The 14,888-nt window shown below is 31.9% G+C and overlaps 1 protein-coding gene across 3 annotated transcripts; it reads left to right on the top strand.

Annotated features, from left to right (window-relative positions):
• Positions 1 to 1,924: 1,924 nt before the first annotated feature.
• On the top strand, positions 1,925 to 14,245 carry LOC111989159 (disease resistance protein RUN1). 3 transcript variants are annotated; one of them, XR_010630612.1, is made up of 8 exons: positions 1,925 to 3,119; positions 3,300 to 3,560; positions 4,052 to 4,708; positions 4,807 to 6,038; positions 6,294 to 6,367; positions 7,568 to 7,633; positions 7,716 to 7,819; positions 11,651 to 14,245. XR_010630612.1 is itself a non-coding variant. In XM_065777819.1 (5 exons), the coding sequence occupies exons 1-4, from the start codon at positions 2,064 to 2,066 to the stop codon at positions 6,025 to 6,027; spliced, it is 3,195 nt and encodes a 1,064-aa protein (XP_065633891.1). In that variant the 5' UTR covers positions 1,925 to 2,063; the 3' UTR covers positions 6,028 to 6,038; positions 6,294 to 7,561. The 3 variants fall into 3 exon arrangements, 1 of the variants encoding a protein (XP_065633891.1); XR_010630613.1 differs by lacking the exon at positions 6,294 to 6,367; XM_065777819.1 differs by lacking the exons at positions 7,568 to 7,633; positions 7,716 to 7,819; positions 11,651 to 14,245 and having other exon boundaries at positions 6,294 to 7,561.
• The last annotated feature ends 643 nt before the right edge of the window (positions 14,246 to 14,888 follow it).

Below are 14,888 nucleotides of genomic sequence, written 5' to 3'. Positions count from 1 at the left end.
AAAAAAAAAAAAAAAAAAAAAGTGTATATATACAAACTCTTTCAGGATATAAAGTCCGAAAATAAAAATAAAATAAAATAACCAAAATTCAAAAAAATAAAATAAAATAAAAACCACATCAACAACCAAATTTATCTCCCTAATATCCAAAACACAAAAAGCATATCTCAAAATTTTATAAATCAAAGAGAAATAAATAAATAAATAAAGACTTCCAGGACCCAAAACCCAACAAAATCTTGATAAAAGAAAAAAATCCACAACAAAGTCATAACTTTTAATTTGTAATATCCAAAAAGATAAACGTATATAAATTTATAAAAAAATAAAAATAAATAAATTCAAGACATACCTCTGGCAATATCAAAGTTTGATAGGCTGCAATAGTGGATTATGATTGATCTTGCTAATTCCTAAATATTATAACATGGCTCTACTTAATGATTAAACTATAAAACACACATGAAAAATATTAAGTTACTAATTATTCAGGTAAACCAGTATGCACTTAGTAACAAAAAAAAGAGTATGTTGATGTTGTTATGTAGAAACAATCCAAAAATAAAAGTGTAGCATTAATTGCACAAAAAAAATTATCAGCTTGTCAGATAAGTACATAACACTTCAAACAACTCAAAATTGTACCTTCTTGCCAAACTATTATCTAGAAAATGGCACTAATACATCATATATATATATATAGCCAAAATTTAGAGAAAATTCAATTAGATTTTAATTGAATTTTAAATTGTGTGCTATGTGTTCCATTTAATTTTGTGCTAAGTGAATTATTGAGTGTAAAAATCGAAGAGTTCAAATCTAATTAGATTATAAATAAGATTTCAGTTGGAGTCTAATTTTTCATCACATGTTCATTTAAATTTTTAATTTTTAGGTACAAAAACCGAAGAATCTAAAACCAATTAAATTTTAAATCACACACACACACACACAGATATATATATATATATATATATATCTAATACCATTTAATCTAATCTAAAAACAATTTATAATCTAAACCATATAATTGTGATTTTTAAAAATTGTACCCGTGTATATGCATGGGTTACACACTAGCTAATAATTAAAGCTAACAAAAGCTACAGTAATTGAGGCCATTTTAAGTGTGTATGTATTGTAATTTGTAAGTATTTAAAGAATTTTATTCTCTCTACTTTTAGTTGCCACCTTAGTCACTCGTTTTAATTTTACCAAAAATGAATCTAATAATATGTAAATAAACATAAATTAATTTGAATACGATAGCAGGGTAACATTACATCGCTAACGCTTAACTTGGAATCTTTTCAGCTATAAGCATACAATTGCTAACATAAATAAGATGTGACAATCAAATCAACAATAAGAAAAGAATTTGTAAGCAAAACATAGAATGAATAGACGGGAGAGATACAAAAGGGGCAATAAGAAATTTAAATAAAAATTTGAAACAATAGAGGAATGGTTGTAGGAAGAATAAGGTTAGAGTGGGATATAATGGAGGGAGAAGCAGAGTTTACAATGAGAAGAGAAAAGGTTAAAAAATAATGTAATGCTAGAATTTAAGAGATCATGAAGGTAAAAATTGATTAAAAAACTATAGAGATTTTTTTTTTTTTAAAGGGAATATAGAGATATAAGTTGAGAAGTCATAAATTGCCAAAAAATATATGGTTTTATTATGATTGATAAGTTACAATGAGGTTAGACGATATGTAAAGTCATGGTGTACTATTGAATATATTAATATTGTAAAAAAAAATATAAAAAAATAGTGGCGTGGTTGATGATGTGGTTTAACATGAGCATAACAAAATTAAATTCTACACTTTTATTTTTTTTATATTACTGCTATATAGATATAGATATAGATTATATGATATTTTAGTTGTAGTGCACAGACGAAACATCTTGAATTTAGTTCCTGTTCATGTATTTCTATTTTCTATTCTAACTTGTTACATACTTTTTATGTTATCTAAATTGACAGTTGCAGCTGCTCTCAATTTGAACTTATTGAAGAAATATTTAAAGAGATCTCAAGTGCTCAATTAAATCACATGAAATTATCTGTTGTAAAATATCCTGTTGGAATAGATACTTGTGTAAATGACATCATTAATCGGTGTTTAGATATTAAATCAAATGATGTCCGCATTGTAGGGATCTTTGGCCTTCCCGGAGTGGGTAAGACAACAATTGCAAAAGTTATTTTTAACACAATTCATTATTCTTTTGATGGAAGCAGCTTTCTAGATAATGTTAGTGAAAAATCAAGGACAAATGATGGTGTAATTCAATTACAAGAGACACTTTGTTATGAGATCTTAGGGTATCAAAGTTTGAAGGTGGGGAGTATATCTAAAGGAATCAATGTGACAATTGAAAGGCTTCATTGTAAAAGGATTCTTATAGTTCTTGATAATGTTGAAAAACTAGATGAGATAGAATTTTTTCTTGAGAATTATGATCGGTTCACTTCTGGAAGTAGAATCATTATAACCACAAGAGACAAACACTTGCTTGATACTCTTACAAAAAATATTCATGTAATGTACTACAAGGTGAAGGAGTTAAATAAACATGAAGCTCGTAAACTCTTTTGTCAAGAGGCTTTTGGAAGAAACAATTTCGAGGAAGATTATTCAGAATTGGTCAACCAATTTATAGATTATGCTAAAGGTCTTCCATTAGTTCTAAAAATAATTGGTGCAGATTTGTATGGAAGAACTAAACATGAATGGAATAGTGCGTTAGACAAATTCAAAAGAATTCCCAAGGGAGACATTCAAAAAATACTCAAAATAAGCTATGATGGATTGGACCAAACTCAACAAGAAATTTTTCTTGATATTGCTTGTTTTCTTAAAGGATTCTGCAAAGATAAAGTTGTAGATATACTAAGAAGCATCAATAACCATGATCCATATTATGATATTGAAAGACTTATTGATAAGTGTCTTATAATTGTTACTGAAAATAACAATTTATCGATGCATGACTTGATTCAACAAATGGGTTGGGAAATTGTTCGACAAGAATCACCAGAAGTGATCGAGAAGCGTAGTAGGCTATTGTGTTATGAGGATGCTCCTGAAATACTAACTGAAAATATGGTATGAGTTATTTTGATTTTTTTTTTTTTTTCACAAGGGGATTTAGTCATTTTTATTCCTTTTATTTTTTTAATGTTTAGGAAAATAAAATTTTATGGCTTTAGTTTAAAGTTTAACAATCTATTATTTTTTGGTGAATTATTTTTACATTGTGGTTTACTTAATGTTTTGTTCAATTAGGGGTCAAATGAAGTTCGAGGCGTAATAGTTTGCTTGCCTAAACCAAAAAACATGAAGTTGAATCTTGAAAAGATGAAGAACCTCAAATATTTGAAAGTTTGCAATGTGATTTGTGAAGACCTTAAATTTCTTCCCAATGGGTTGAGGTTACTTGATTGGAATGAATTTCCTTTATCTTCCTTACCATCTGCCTTTGAACCTAAAAACCTTGTTTTACTCAATATGCAACAAAGCCACATAAAATTGGATGAGCATTTCGAGGTATGATCATTATTATTTATAAATTCTTATTAAGCTTTTGTTAATGAGTGCTCCTAGGGAACAAGTTAAGGTGCATTTTTTTTTGTGGTTAAAACTAAACCATGCATTTAATACTAAATTAAATAATACTTTTATACATTTTCAATGAACAAAACCAATTTGTGCACTTAAAAAAAGAGTAATGTTACATGCACTACAAGTTTTACTATATTGAGTGTACAAATTGATCAAATTGATGTGTTACCAATCATAAAGAGATAGTTCAAATATTTATTTATGAGTTAGTTGAAGCCCAATATTTGCATTCATTATCACTTTAATTTGTAAATTTTATATTGTAATATTTGTAGTATTTTTGGCAATTTTTTTAAAATGTTTACAATAATTCGTAATTGAACATGTAGTATTACTTAATCTATCCTCTTTGCCTATTATATTATTTTTTTTCTTTTTACTAATAAATTTCAAAAAAATATTTCTTCTTTCTACAGAGGTGTCGATTTGGAACATTGATATATATGAATTTGTCGTATTGTAAAAATATTACAAAGGTACCCGACTTATCACTGATTGCCCCAAACATAAAGGAATTGGAACTTTATGCTTGCATAAATTTAGTTGAGGTTCATCAGTCTGTTGGACTTCTTGAAGAGCTTAAATTCTTGTCTTTCTCCGAATGCAAAAATCTTAGAATTATACCAAGAAACCTCAAGTTGAAATCTCTAAAAATATTTTATTTCTTGGGCTATGAAAGTCTTGAGCAAGGAACAGAAGCGTTGTTTTCATCCATAGGATATCTCATTGGTCTTCATCAGTTAAGTATAAGTTTAAAAAACGTGAAAGAGGTTCCAAGTAGTATCTCTAATTTAAAAAATCTTAGCTTACTCTATATGGAAGATTGTGACAATTTCCCAAAAGCCATGGATACTCCTGATTGTTTCCCCAGATTGGAAACTTTAGGTATCCGTTACAGCAACATTACTACCTTCCCTGAAATGAATATCGGATTTCAGAAATTAAAAATTCTTTACTTTCAAAACTGCTGGAACCTTCAAGAAATTCCAATGCCTCCACCACATCTAGAAGGTTTACATATAGAAGGGTGTGGTTCCTTAGATTCCCAATCAAGAAGAAGATTATTGAGTCAGGTCTCTCCCTTTCTCATAGAAAGAAACAATTTTGTTTAATTTTCCCAAATATAAAATATCCAAATTTGCTAAATTGAAGTTTCTTAAATTTGTATCAGTTTGGAGAAATGTTTGGGCTTCCACAATATATGGTATGTTCAAGGAGATCATTGCATCAGGACTCTGTTTCTAAAAAATGCTGCGATACGTCTCAAATGTGTTCTGCACCTGACCTTGTTAATGATGGATATGGATTTCAGTTTGACCTTGTCCTTCCAGGAACTAAGATTCCAAAGTGGTTCAACCATCAAAGTGTTGGAAGCTCCATATCATTCTCGGTTAGTTGGGAATCTCTAGGATTTGCTTCCTGTGTTGCTTTAAAAGTAGAACTGAAGGATATTGTGGCAAATCAATATGAAACTTTTATTTGTTCTGTCTACATTTTCTTCAATGGTTATACAAGAAGGTTCTATTCAAGTGAATTTTTTTTAGATTCATTATCTTTTATGTGGTTTCACCATAGAAGCAATAGCTCAATTGATGGCATAGTTTTAAAGGATTGCAACAACATTAAGCTTCTATTTGAAGTTTCAGATTATGATCCAAAAATGGCAAAAATTACAATAGAAAGGTGTGGGGCCCATGTAGCATGCATTTGTCCTTCTTGGAATCCTGATGTAGATAAGATGGCTTGCATAAGAATTCATGAAAGTTTAAGAGTGTCCTTTGATGAAAACTTAAAAATGTTTTTACATAGAGTCGCTAATCAAAACCTCATCAGATTCTCAAAAACCCATTGCCCTCTTTGTGAAATAACAGAAGATTCCCTTTTACATCTATTTCAATGTTGTCCCTATGCCAAAGGAGTGTGGTATGGTGGTAGATGGGGTTTTCGTGTCGAAATGATCCAAGCTCAAACTGTAATGGAATTTGTTGAATGTATAATTGACCCCCCAAGTGAGTTACTTGCCAAAAGAATCACCAAAGATGAGTTCACGCTATGTGCAGTAGTGGCAATGAAAATCCTTTGGATGGCACGAGAGGAAGCTTTGGTTTTAAACACTAAACCCACCATAAACCAATTAGTCGATCGTCTCAACAAACAATATGACTTTTACTTGAGACCACTCACCAAAGGGCAAAACAGGGGAAGTGCTTGGACCAAACCACTTTATCAATTGATAAAGCTTAATTTTGATGCGTCATGTGATCAAAACAATGTAGGCTTGGCTGTGGTTCTCAAAGATCAAGACGGGAATGGGAGAGCTATCAGACGTGCCATAAACATCAACAGCAAGATGGAAATGCCGTTGGCCAAAGGGGAGCGCAAATTGTGGTAGAGGGTACAAAGGTAAGCATTCCATGAATTTGATAAAATGTTTCTATGGGCTGAATGAATGAACTCACCTCTTTCTTTTCTAGAGAGGAGTTTCAGTATATATATATATATATATATCTACAACTATAACATATGGTAAAGATTAAACAATTGGATTGCTATTTCTCTTTCTTTTTTGTAGTCTATGAATCTCCTCTAGAGATACTCTTTATTTTGTTAGCTTGTTGTAGAGTATTTATCTTTTAGATTGTTCTATTTGAATTGCAGAAAACTTCATTGTAAATCTAGCTTGCAAGCCAAATTCTACTTTGGCTTTGGCTTCTTCTTCATTCGGAAATCTGGTTAGATCAAGAACATTTAATGCTTTTTCATAGGAAGTACATTCTCTCATTGCTTCTTTACCAAGCCAAATTATGTTAGCTTCATATCATGTGCTGTCAGGTGCCTATTTTGTAAGTGCAGATTTTTTTGTGGGTGAGTCCATTTTGTCACAAGCAGAAGATTCATGAACCAGGGTGTGATTAGCCATTAAGCACATTGTAGAATATGCCAAATGTCAGATTAACAGCTAGAGGCGAACCTTCTAGAATTGTCACTATCTAGTGTGACTGCTTCAGTGACATGCATGATCAGCCATCCTGCACTTCATCTCTAATACTTTGAGTTTAAAATATGTCTGAGTAAGAAGATTTTGAGTATAAAAGCAACAAATGTTCTCTCATTTCATCTATTAAAAATTACATGCTGTGGTTTTCTCAGTTTAGTTTTCAATTCATTTCTTTTTACATAATGTCTACGATTTCAACCAACATCAGTGGATAGTGGTTAGCTTAAAAAAATATTGTTGCTTTAAGTCATTCTTAAGTATAACCAAGCTGCTTGTCTTGTGATGTTACTCTCAAAGTAAGGGGTTGCACCTTGTTGGTGGTAGAGGAGATGTGATTGGTCAAATTTATAATTCTCATGACGATGTTTCAATCTTGAATTCTTTTTCATCATAAATGCATACATATGTGAAATTTAGCATTCATAAATTATTGAGTTACATATTGATTTCTTTTATTCTTTTCCTCTTCTGTTACACCATCCGCAGTGATTATTCTTTGGCTTTGCCTTTTGTGGAGACCCCTTAGAAGATTGGTTTTTAGTGTCACTAGAAAGGTTCCTAAGTCCTTACATGCAACCCACGTAGTTGAGTCAATTTGTTTTCATTTACTTTCTGCTCAGCTACATATGCCATTTTCAACAATCTTTACCTATATGAGGACTGTGTTATCATCTTTATGAGTTACAATGAGTAAATGGGAAATACGCTGAATTTTAAATGCTTTTATTTTCTTGTAATGCAATACATCATTGTAGAATGTATTTAATTTTTTGGGCATTTTTATTTTGCAATAGTAGAAATGGACCCCATTAACCACATTATCTAATATACAAAATCACATAGAAAATGCTTATGTGTTGTGAAATATATTAGATAACCAAATAGAAGGACTATATTTCAAGAAGCTAATTTGGGTTTCGAAAATCTGATTCAGTGCTTTGCATAATCGAAAATGACCAAAGTTGATGGAAAATATTTAACAAGGACAAAAGCTGATAAGGTAAATTGTTAACTTTATATCTTGAAGTTTTTATTTGTGTGGAGCAGCTTTATGCTTAAGAAACATGCAAACTTGTTTGCAGAAAACATAACTAGTGAGTGAAAAGGCAAAGACAAAGCTGCAATTTCAATTCAAGTATCTGATTGCCCTCACTCCAACTTCTCAATATTGGATTAGACCTTTGAGGTATGCTCATGAGTATAGTATGTTACTCTGCTTGGGATATTCCTAAATTAAACAAATGGAAATCTACAATTGTAATTTGCCTTCTTGCAATTTGAACTAAAACTTATTTTGAGCTTTAGGTTGTAGAATAGTCACCTTACACAAGTTAATACACATGTCAAATTTTGTGTCAATCGGATATTATTTACTATATGATCTATAAGCTTATATTTTATGCATAATTTTAAATTACAAAAACTTGTAATTTAAATAATTTGTTGATCACATAGCTATTGATCTTTAATTTTCTAGATATTTTGCAAGAATGGAGGATATAAGAATAAGATGTAATCCAATGGTGAATTTCTAAATATTCACCTCCAATAAAAAGATATTGAGTAAGGCTACAACCAATTTTGTAGCTAAACATTGTCCTTGTCTACAAGTTGGCTTGTAAGTGGCCTGGATAACTATATGCAGCTTGGTCATGAGATTATTAGTGCCTAGGCTAGGGCATGAATATCTTAGTAGAAGCCAAGGCACCAAAATTTAAGACATTAACTTCTTTATATCTACAGTAAAATATTTTTATAAAATGTTGATGATACATTCTTAAAGTACTCTCTTCTTGGTTAGCTGCCCTATTGAGGCCAATTTTATGCACATTGCTTGTCTTTCTAACGAATAAACTTTTTTTTTCTTGTTTTTCTTTATAATATAACTTGAGGTTTTTTTTTAGGGGGACAATAACTTCTTTATTTGAAGGAAAATATATGCATATTTTAAATAAGGTATGTCTAAAGCTATTAAGAAGCTATCGAGATTGCTTAAAAATAAATTTTCAAAGAAGAGAAAAACACAGATATGAATGCAATCAAGCATGCTACTCAACCAAAGATCTACAGAACATTTTAAGCTCTCAAAAACATCTATCAACAAGAAAAATGTTAAGCACATAGATCCCAAAACACACACACATACTAAACAAGTCTAACCAATTTTATATTTCAAAAACAAGTTAAGACAGTTTAGTGAGCATACATTAACACACGTATTTCTTGTGATGACCAAATCACATTGTACCTGCACATGTATTAAAAGTAGCAAAGAATATTGCGTGTTGTGCTTGAAAAACATCGCAAGATTGCATAAGTGTCTACATGTTATGACAATTTGAGATATGAAAAAATCACTTTAACTCACACACAATCATAACTGTATGATGGGGACTATCACCTTTAAGATACATCCTATAACTCCCACTTCTCCTAGAGCATTTTGTTCTTTTTGCTTTTATTTTTCTTTGCATATTTTTCTTTTAAGCAAACCATGCATGGGCATATAAGAGGGAGAAAAGAAATACCCAATGATGTTAAGCATTTGACATTCCAGTTTTGCTATGTCGAAGCATACAAATGTCATTTCATGATTGGTGGGCAATAGTGGTGAGATGGTTATTTATGCCTTTCTCTTAAAATTTGCTAGTACTTCCTGTCAAAAAAAGTGATACGAGTGTTAAGTACAAGAGATTACTTAATATTACTCATCACAAACAGGAGCCAAAAAGCTCACTTGCTTTGTTGTGCATAGAGATACTCATCTAAGCTACAAAAGATACAAAGTTTAGAAAATTTTGTTTCAATAGCCATCCAAGGTGCACAAGTACCAATGTACACATACACACACTATTTTTTTATTTTTCAATTTTCCAAATTTTTTTCATATAAAAAAAACAAAATAATGCAAAACTAAAAAGAAAACAACCAAAAGCATACTGAACAAAACAAAGCAATGCATAAAATTAGAAGCAAATGCATGAGGAAGGAGGAGGAGAAGAAGAGATCAATCCATAGAGATGACACCAATGTTTTGGCGAAGGAATTCAAATCGTTTTCTGTCAAGAGATTTGGTAAACAAATCAGCCTTCTGATCATCAGTGTGAATAAACTCAAGACTAAGAGTATCATCTTCAACAAGCTCCATAATGAAATAATGTCGAATCTCTACGTGTTTAGTTTGAGAATGTTGAATCAGATTCATAAAGATGTTGATGGCACTGGTATTGTCACAGTAGATGGTAAGATGCTCTTGACAAATACCGTAATCATGGAGGAGTTTTTGCATCCATAGAAGTTGGGTGGAACAGTTACTAGCAGCGATGTACTCAGCTTCTGCAATGGATAATAAGATGAAATTATGCTTTTTGCTCATCTAAGAGAAAGATTATTTCCTACATAGAAGCAACCCCCAGATGTACTTTTTCTATCATCAACATTCCCAGCCTAATCAGCATCAGAATACCCAGCTAAGACATCATTGTGTCTGTGCTGTACCACACACCAAAGTCGGCAATAGTTTTGACATACTTTATGATTCTTTTCAAAGCAATCATATGAGACTCTTTGGGATTAGCCTAATATCTAGCACACACTCCCACACTGTAACTAATGTCAGGTCTGTTGGAAAATCTGGTTTTGTATCTTATACAAAACACACAGCGAAAGCAACAACCACGGATCTACTTCAATCATGGAAGATAACATGTAACCATGAATTCTAGAATAAAGAACAGAAAGTGTACCTTGATACAGTGAATTTCAAAACATGACTTGAGAATACCTTCAATCTTCATCTCAATTCTACATGGTGCCTAAGATGTGTGGTCTCTAAATCAGTCCTTTGTACATAAACTCTCAAAGAAAAAAACTTTTTTTTCTCCTTGTGGAGAAAAACTTATTTCTTTTCTTTTCATCATTCGTACTTTTTAAACTATTCTAGTAGTTTCTTTATTTAATAATTCTTATTAAATATGACTGATTATCTAATTGGGTTAGCCTTTTGGGCTTATCCAATTGGGCTTTAGTTTGTGGCTTGAGATGGGACCAAAGGGAACAAATAAGACTCTAGCTCCAATAGGCCTTGGGCTTTTCTATCAACTCTTGACAAGTCCAAAGTTACCATTAATTATATTCAATACCACTATAAGAATATAATTGCACTCTAGACCTTATAAATAAATTATATCCCAAGACTTTATTATACATACAACCCCTTCATAAAAATATTTGTAGTAATACAAAGTCATAAAATAGACTGTCACTTTGAAAATTACTACATCTTAATCCTTGAGTACCCGGTTTAATCATTTATGTTATTTATCATATATTTATGGGTAATGAGGGTTTATATAGTATGGGTGAAGGGTAAGAAAGTCACACTTAAAAATCCTCCAGGCAGAATGTTTCGCAACTACCTCACAGGAAGGCCTTACTCACAAGACACTCGCAAAACTGACAGCCTGGCACGACTCTTCAGCTTCCAGTCATGTTCTTCTCACGTGGCTACTTCGTGGGTTAACTTCTCACGAGCTTCTCACAAAATCCACTTGATCTTCAATTAAGCTTGAGTCTTCACCAACTTAATACTAAACCCAATACAATAAAATCCCATAAAAATACAAGGAAACTAATTTATGCAATTACAACACTTTTTGTCATGGAATAAGCCAATACTAATATTATGATAAAAATCATAACTTAACAGTGATTTTAGTTAGTATGATTTAAGGCTCTCCATATTTCTAATTTATTACATAAGACAAGATATAAGTAAGATCAACTGTTTACTAATATTCTGGTTAGTCATGTTCGAGCAAGTTCTTCGATTTTCTAAAGTTTGAGTTTTGTAATGAACTTCTCAAACTAATGATATTTATTACTTCTTGTCTAGTTAAATCTATGAATTTTATACTCGATCATGTCTGTCTTTAATTACCTTCCCCTCATTGCTTATTTAAAGGCAAAATCCTGTTACCTTGGTCTCATTTAATGTAGAGGCATTTTGTTAGTGCAGATTGTTATGTCTGACCCAGATTGTGACTAGCCAACACATAATCGACATGCACTTCATAGAATAAGCCAAAGTTGAGTAACAATCAGTGACAATATCAACAAGTGCATTAAAATATGTTGGTGCTGCCCATCCCTTGATAAGTCCACCCTGATGTCTCTACTTGGTGAAAGAGCTTCTCAAAATTGCCTGGATTGCTTGAAGTTACAGATAGCAGAAACAACAACAACCAGAATGACAACAACAACCATAATGCTCCCACTTTGATATTGCCCATCTTTCTAGCCATGATGTTTGATACCTAAGGCAGAAAGAGTATAACGCAGGTTGAAAGTAAAATAACAGTGGTGTCCTCGAGCACTTCAAAGAAATAACTGAGAAGCTTTTTGCAGGTGCCTTTCGGTACTTACTGGCAACATAAACATTCTTTCTATGAATAAAATTAGCCATATTCCCCTTTATGCCAGTTTCAAGAATCATAGCCAATGCTTTTACTCTACCAGAATGACTCAAAGCCTAAGAGTTCTCATTCCTCACAATGTCACAGAACCTTTTCAGATCAACATTGAGAGAGGAAATAGGCTTGTCGTGCAAGGGCTTGTTTTTTGCCTCTCATAAACAAGGTATGGATACTGAAGTTGTGGGTTTAATCTGAAATGTAGAATTAGTATTTACCAATCAAAATAGCAATGTGATAGCTGAATTCTCTTTATGAAGCGAGGGCTAGGGAAACTAAGATAGGGATCTTTGTTTTATGATGACTACTTCTTATGATGTTTAGCCCTGGGTGACATTGTTCTAGACAAGTTAAGAAGATGTTTAGTGTGGGCCTCTCTTTATATATTCTTTCATTTTTTGGCCATATGTAGACCTTTATTTGATATCCTACTTTGGAAGAATTTAAACTGCAGATTGTGTTACTATGCCTTTGGTTATTTTTAGGTCGTCTGGATACTTTTGTACCATATTAATGATATTCTTATCTAATCCTTGATTCTGTTTGAAAATAGGCTATAAAGGAATGTTAATAACTATTTATCTGCAAAATTTGAAGAAAAAGAGAAAGTGACCCCATATGGCTTGAGTCAATGAACTCTTAGTCATACCTTTTTTAAATATCAAATTAATTATGTACTATTGAAAAACTTGATCCCAAATAAAAATGGCTTCTAAACTTGATCTTCATGGATTGCAAAATTCCTTATGCAGCTTGTTGCATTGTTCGTCTGTTGATACCTACAGTGTTAGAGGTTGCTCAATGTGTAGATTCACCTATTTTGTTGTCTTGTGGATTTATCTGGAAGAATCATAATCATCAGATTGTGCTTTGAATTGGTTGTTGAGGTGTCTTATACTTCCATGAAAGCTATTGTATGTTTGACTATGTGGTTGGGGGAAGATTTAATAATTTTTTTAGGCATGTATTAGAATAAATACTAGGTTATGTGTGCAGATTTGTTACTTCGGATGTGGCTCGGATTAATGCACAATGGTTTGGATTAATATTCAAGGAAGGCTAAAGCAAGTTGTTTGACTCGTCTTATGCTAGACTACTATGATAATTGGGTTGTGCTTCTCCTCAATCCTTGGGAAATCAAGACCTTTGGTCACAAATTTTACTAGGCAAGCATATTTTCCTCTAGATTATACAAAATGATAATCAAATGTAGTTTGCTATAGTTTTCTTTGTAGCCTTGCTATACATATGTGGAATATGAAATATTGCACATTGACTTAATTACGTTTTCTTTTCTCTTTCATTACAGTAAAATCAAAATTTTTGAATTTGCCTTTTCTCTGATCCTTTATGATGATTGGCTTATGACATCTCTATAAAGATTCCTTGTAGTCTATTTGGAAAAGATGTGGTTTAAAATTACCTCATTTTCATCTACTTTCATTTTTTTGGCTCTTCTTGCATTGAACAGAATTCTTAGCCTACTTTGGGGCCATTTGATTTTATTATACGAGTGGTAATGACCCAAAGGAAACTATTCCATTTTTAGTGATTATTTTTCCAATAAAATCTATCTTTATAGAATATGCAAGCTCTAGATTTTAAGAACTCCTCTTCTTTAACAAAATTCATTATTTACTTTTTAAAAATTGTGTTTGATTGTTCACTTCCTCCAGCTTCTCCCCTTGTAAAATAGTTGAGATGTACAAAGAGTATTGTCTTAGACAGGAGTGGCCCCCCATTAATTTGAGAAAATGATTGATGTAGCAGAATTCGAAGTTTTATTGATTTGAGTCTTTTTAAGTTCCTGAAATTAGGTAGATAGATAGCTATTGAGTTAACCTGTGTGGTGCAAATTTGAGCTTTGTTTGGTTAACTTGTCAGGAGAGATAGGCCCTTGTTAGAAAGAATCTGATGGAGGATTGCTGGGCTCGACTGTCGCCACATGGGGTCACAGACTTTGGACTCTAGCTTTGTTAGGCGAAACCCACAGGGTTAGCCTCATAGTTTCCTTCTTTGAAAGGCCATTAATTCATTTTTATTATTAGAGATTCTTCTTCAACGTGCAAGGAAGTAATTGTTGGGATTAGTGCCCTTAAATCCTATTGTATGATGCTATGTATGATATTATGTATGACATTATGTATGACATGATGTATGACTTAATATTGTAATTAATAAAGTTGTTTTATTATTACCTAAAATAATGGTAACATGAATATTCGGACATTATCATTTAGTCCATGAGATGCATAGTATGTGATTTATGTGATTTAGTCATAGAAGATATAAGTCACAGGTTCTTTGTAAACTCGGAATTTTAGTTCGTAGTCGGTGATGAAATTAGGCATTTCATCTGCGAACACTATAACATATCAACTAAGATGATTTTTCTTGATCATAGAAGTGGACACTTCTAGGTAATGTGTTAATATGTTTTAAGAGTTAAGACATATTAAACTAGACCACTGTGAGATTTATTATTCTCCTAACGACTGTCAATTGAATAATAAATCTCACGATTTATAGTTGCATGAACTCCTAATCCTGAGAGAATAATGGCCCTGATCATGAAGTGTAGGTTGCTTTGATATATTAGGAGTGAGATCTAACGTAACGGTCAAAACCTCAATATGTTGGGCAACAACATTTAGTGTTGATGGAACATATATTCTCAAGATGGAATTCATAGTCTCTTAACGGAGATATAAAATATTCTCTTGAGATAAGTTTAATTGGTTTAGTTATTCAGAGAGTTAGGCCTAACCACTTTGGTAAGAAATT

The sequence above is a fragment of the Quercus suber genome, unplaced genomic scaffold (genome assembly GCF_002906115.3).
Source record: "Quercus suber isolate HL8 unplaced genomic scaffold, Cork oak 2.0 scaffold_165, whole genome shotgun sequence".
NCBI classification, from domain to species: domain Eukaryota; kingdom Viridiplantae; phylum Streptophyta; class Magnoliopsida; order Fagales; family Fagaceae; genus Quercus; species Quercus suber.
Note: the sequence above shows the minus strand (reverse complement) of the source record. Positions and strands in the feature narration are given on the sequence as shown.

What these genes read in the sequence shown, in the direction of transcription:
- LOC111989159 (XM_065777819.1), top strand. Translation starts at nt 2,064, where the DNA reads ATGAAATTATCTGTTGTAAAATATCCTGTTGGAATAGATACTTGTGTA. An exon ending in AAATACTAACTGAAAATATG is followed by an intron (nt 3,120 to 3,299) that starts GTATGAGTTATT and finishes TTGTTCAATTAG; the next exon opens with GGGTCAAATGAAGTTCGAGG. An exon ending in GAAGAAGATTATTGAGTCAG is followed by an intron (nt 4,709 to 4,806) that starts GTCTCTCCCTTT and finishes AATTTGTATCAG; the next exon opens with TTTGGAGAAATGTTTGGGCT.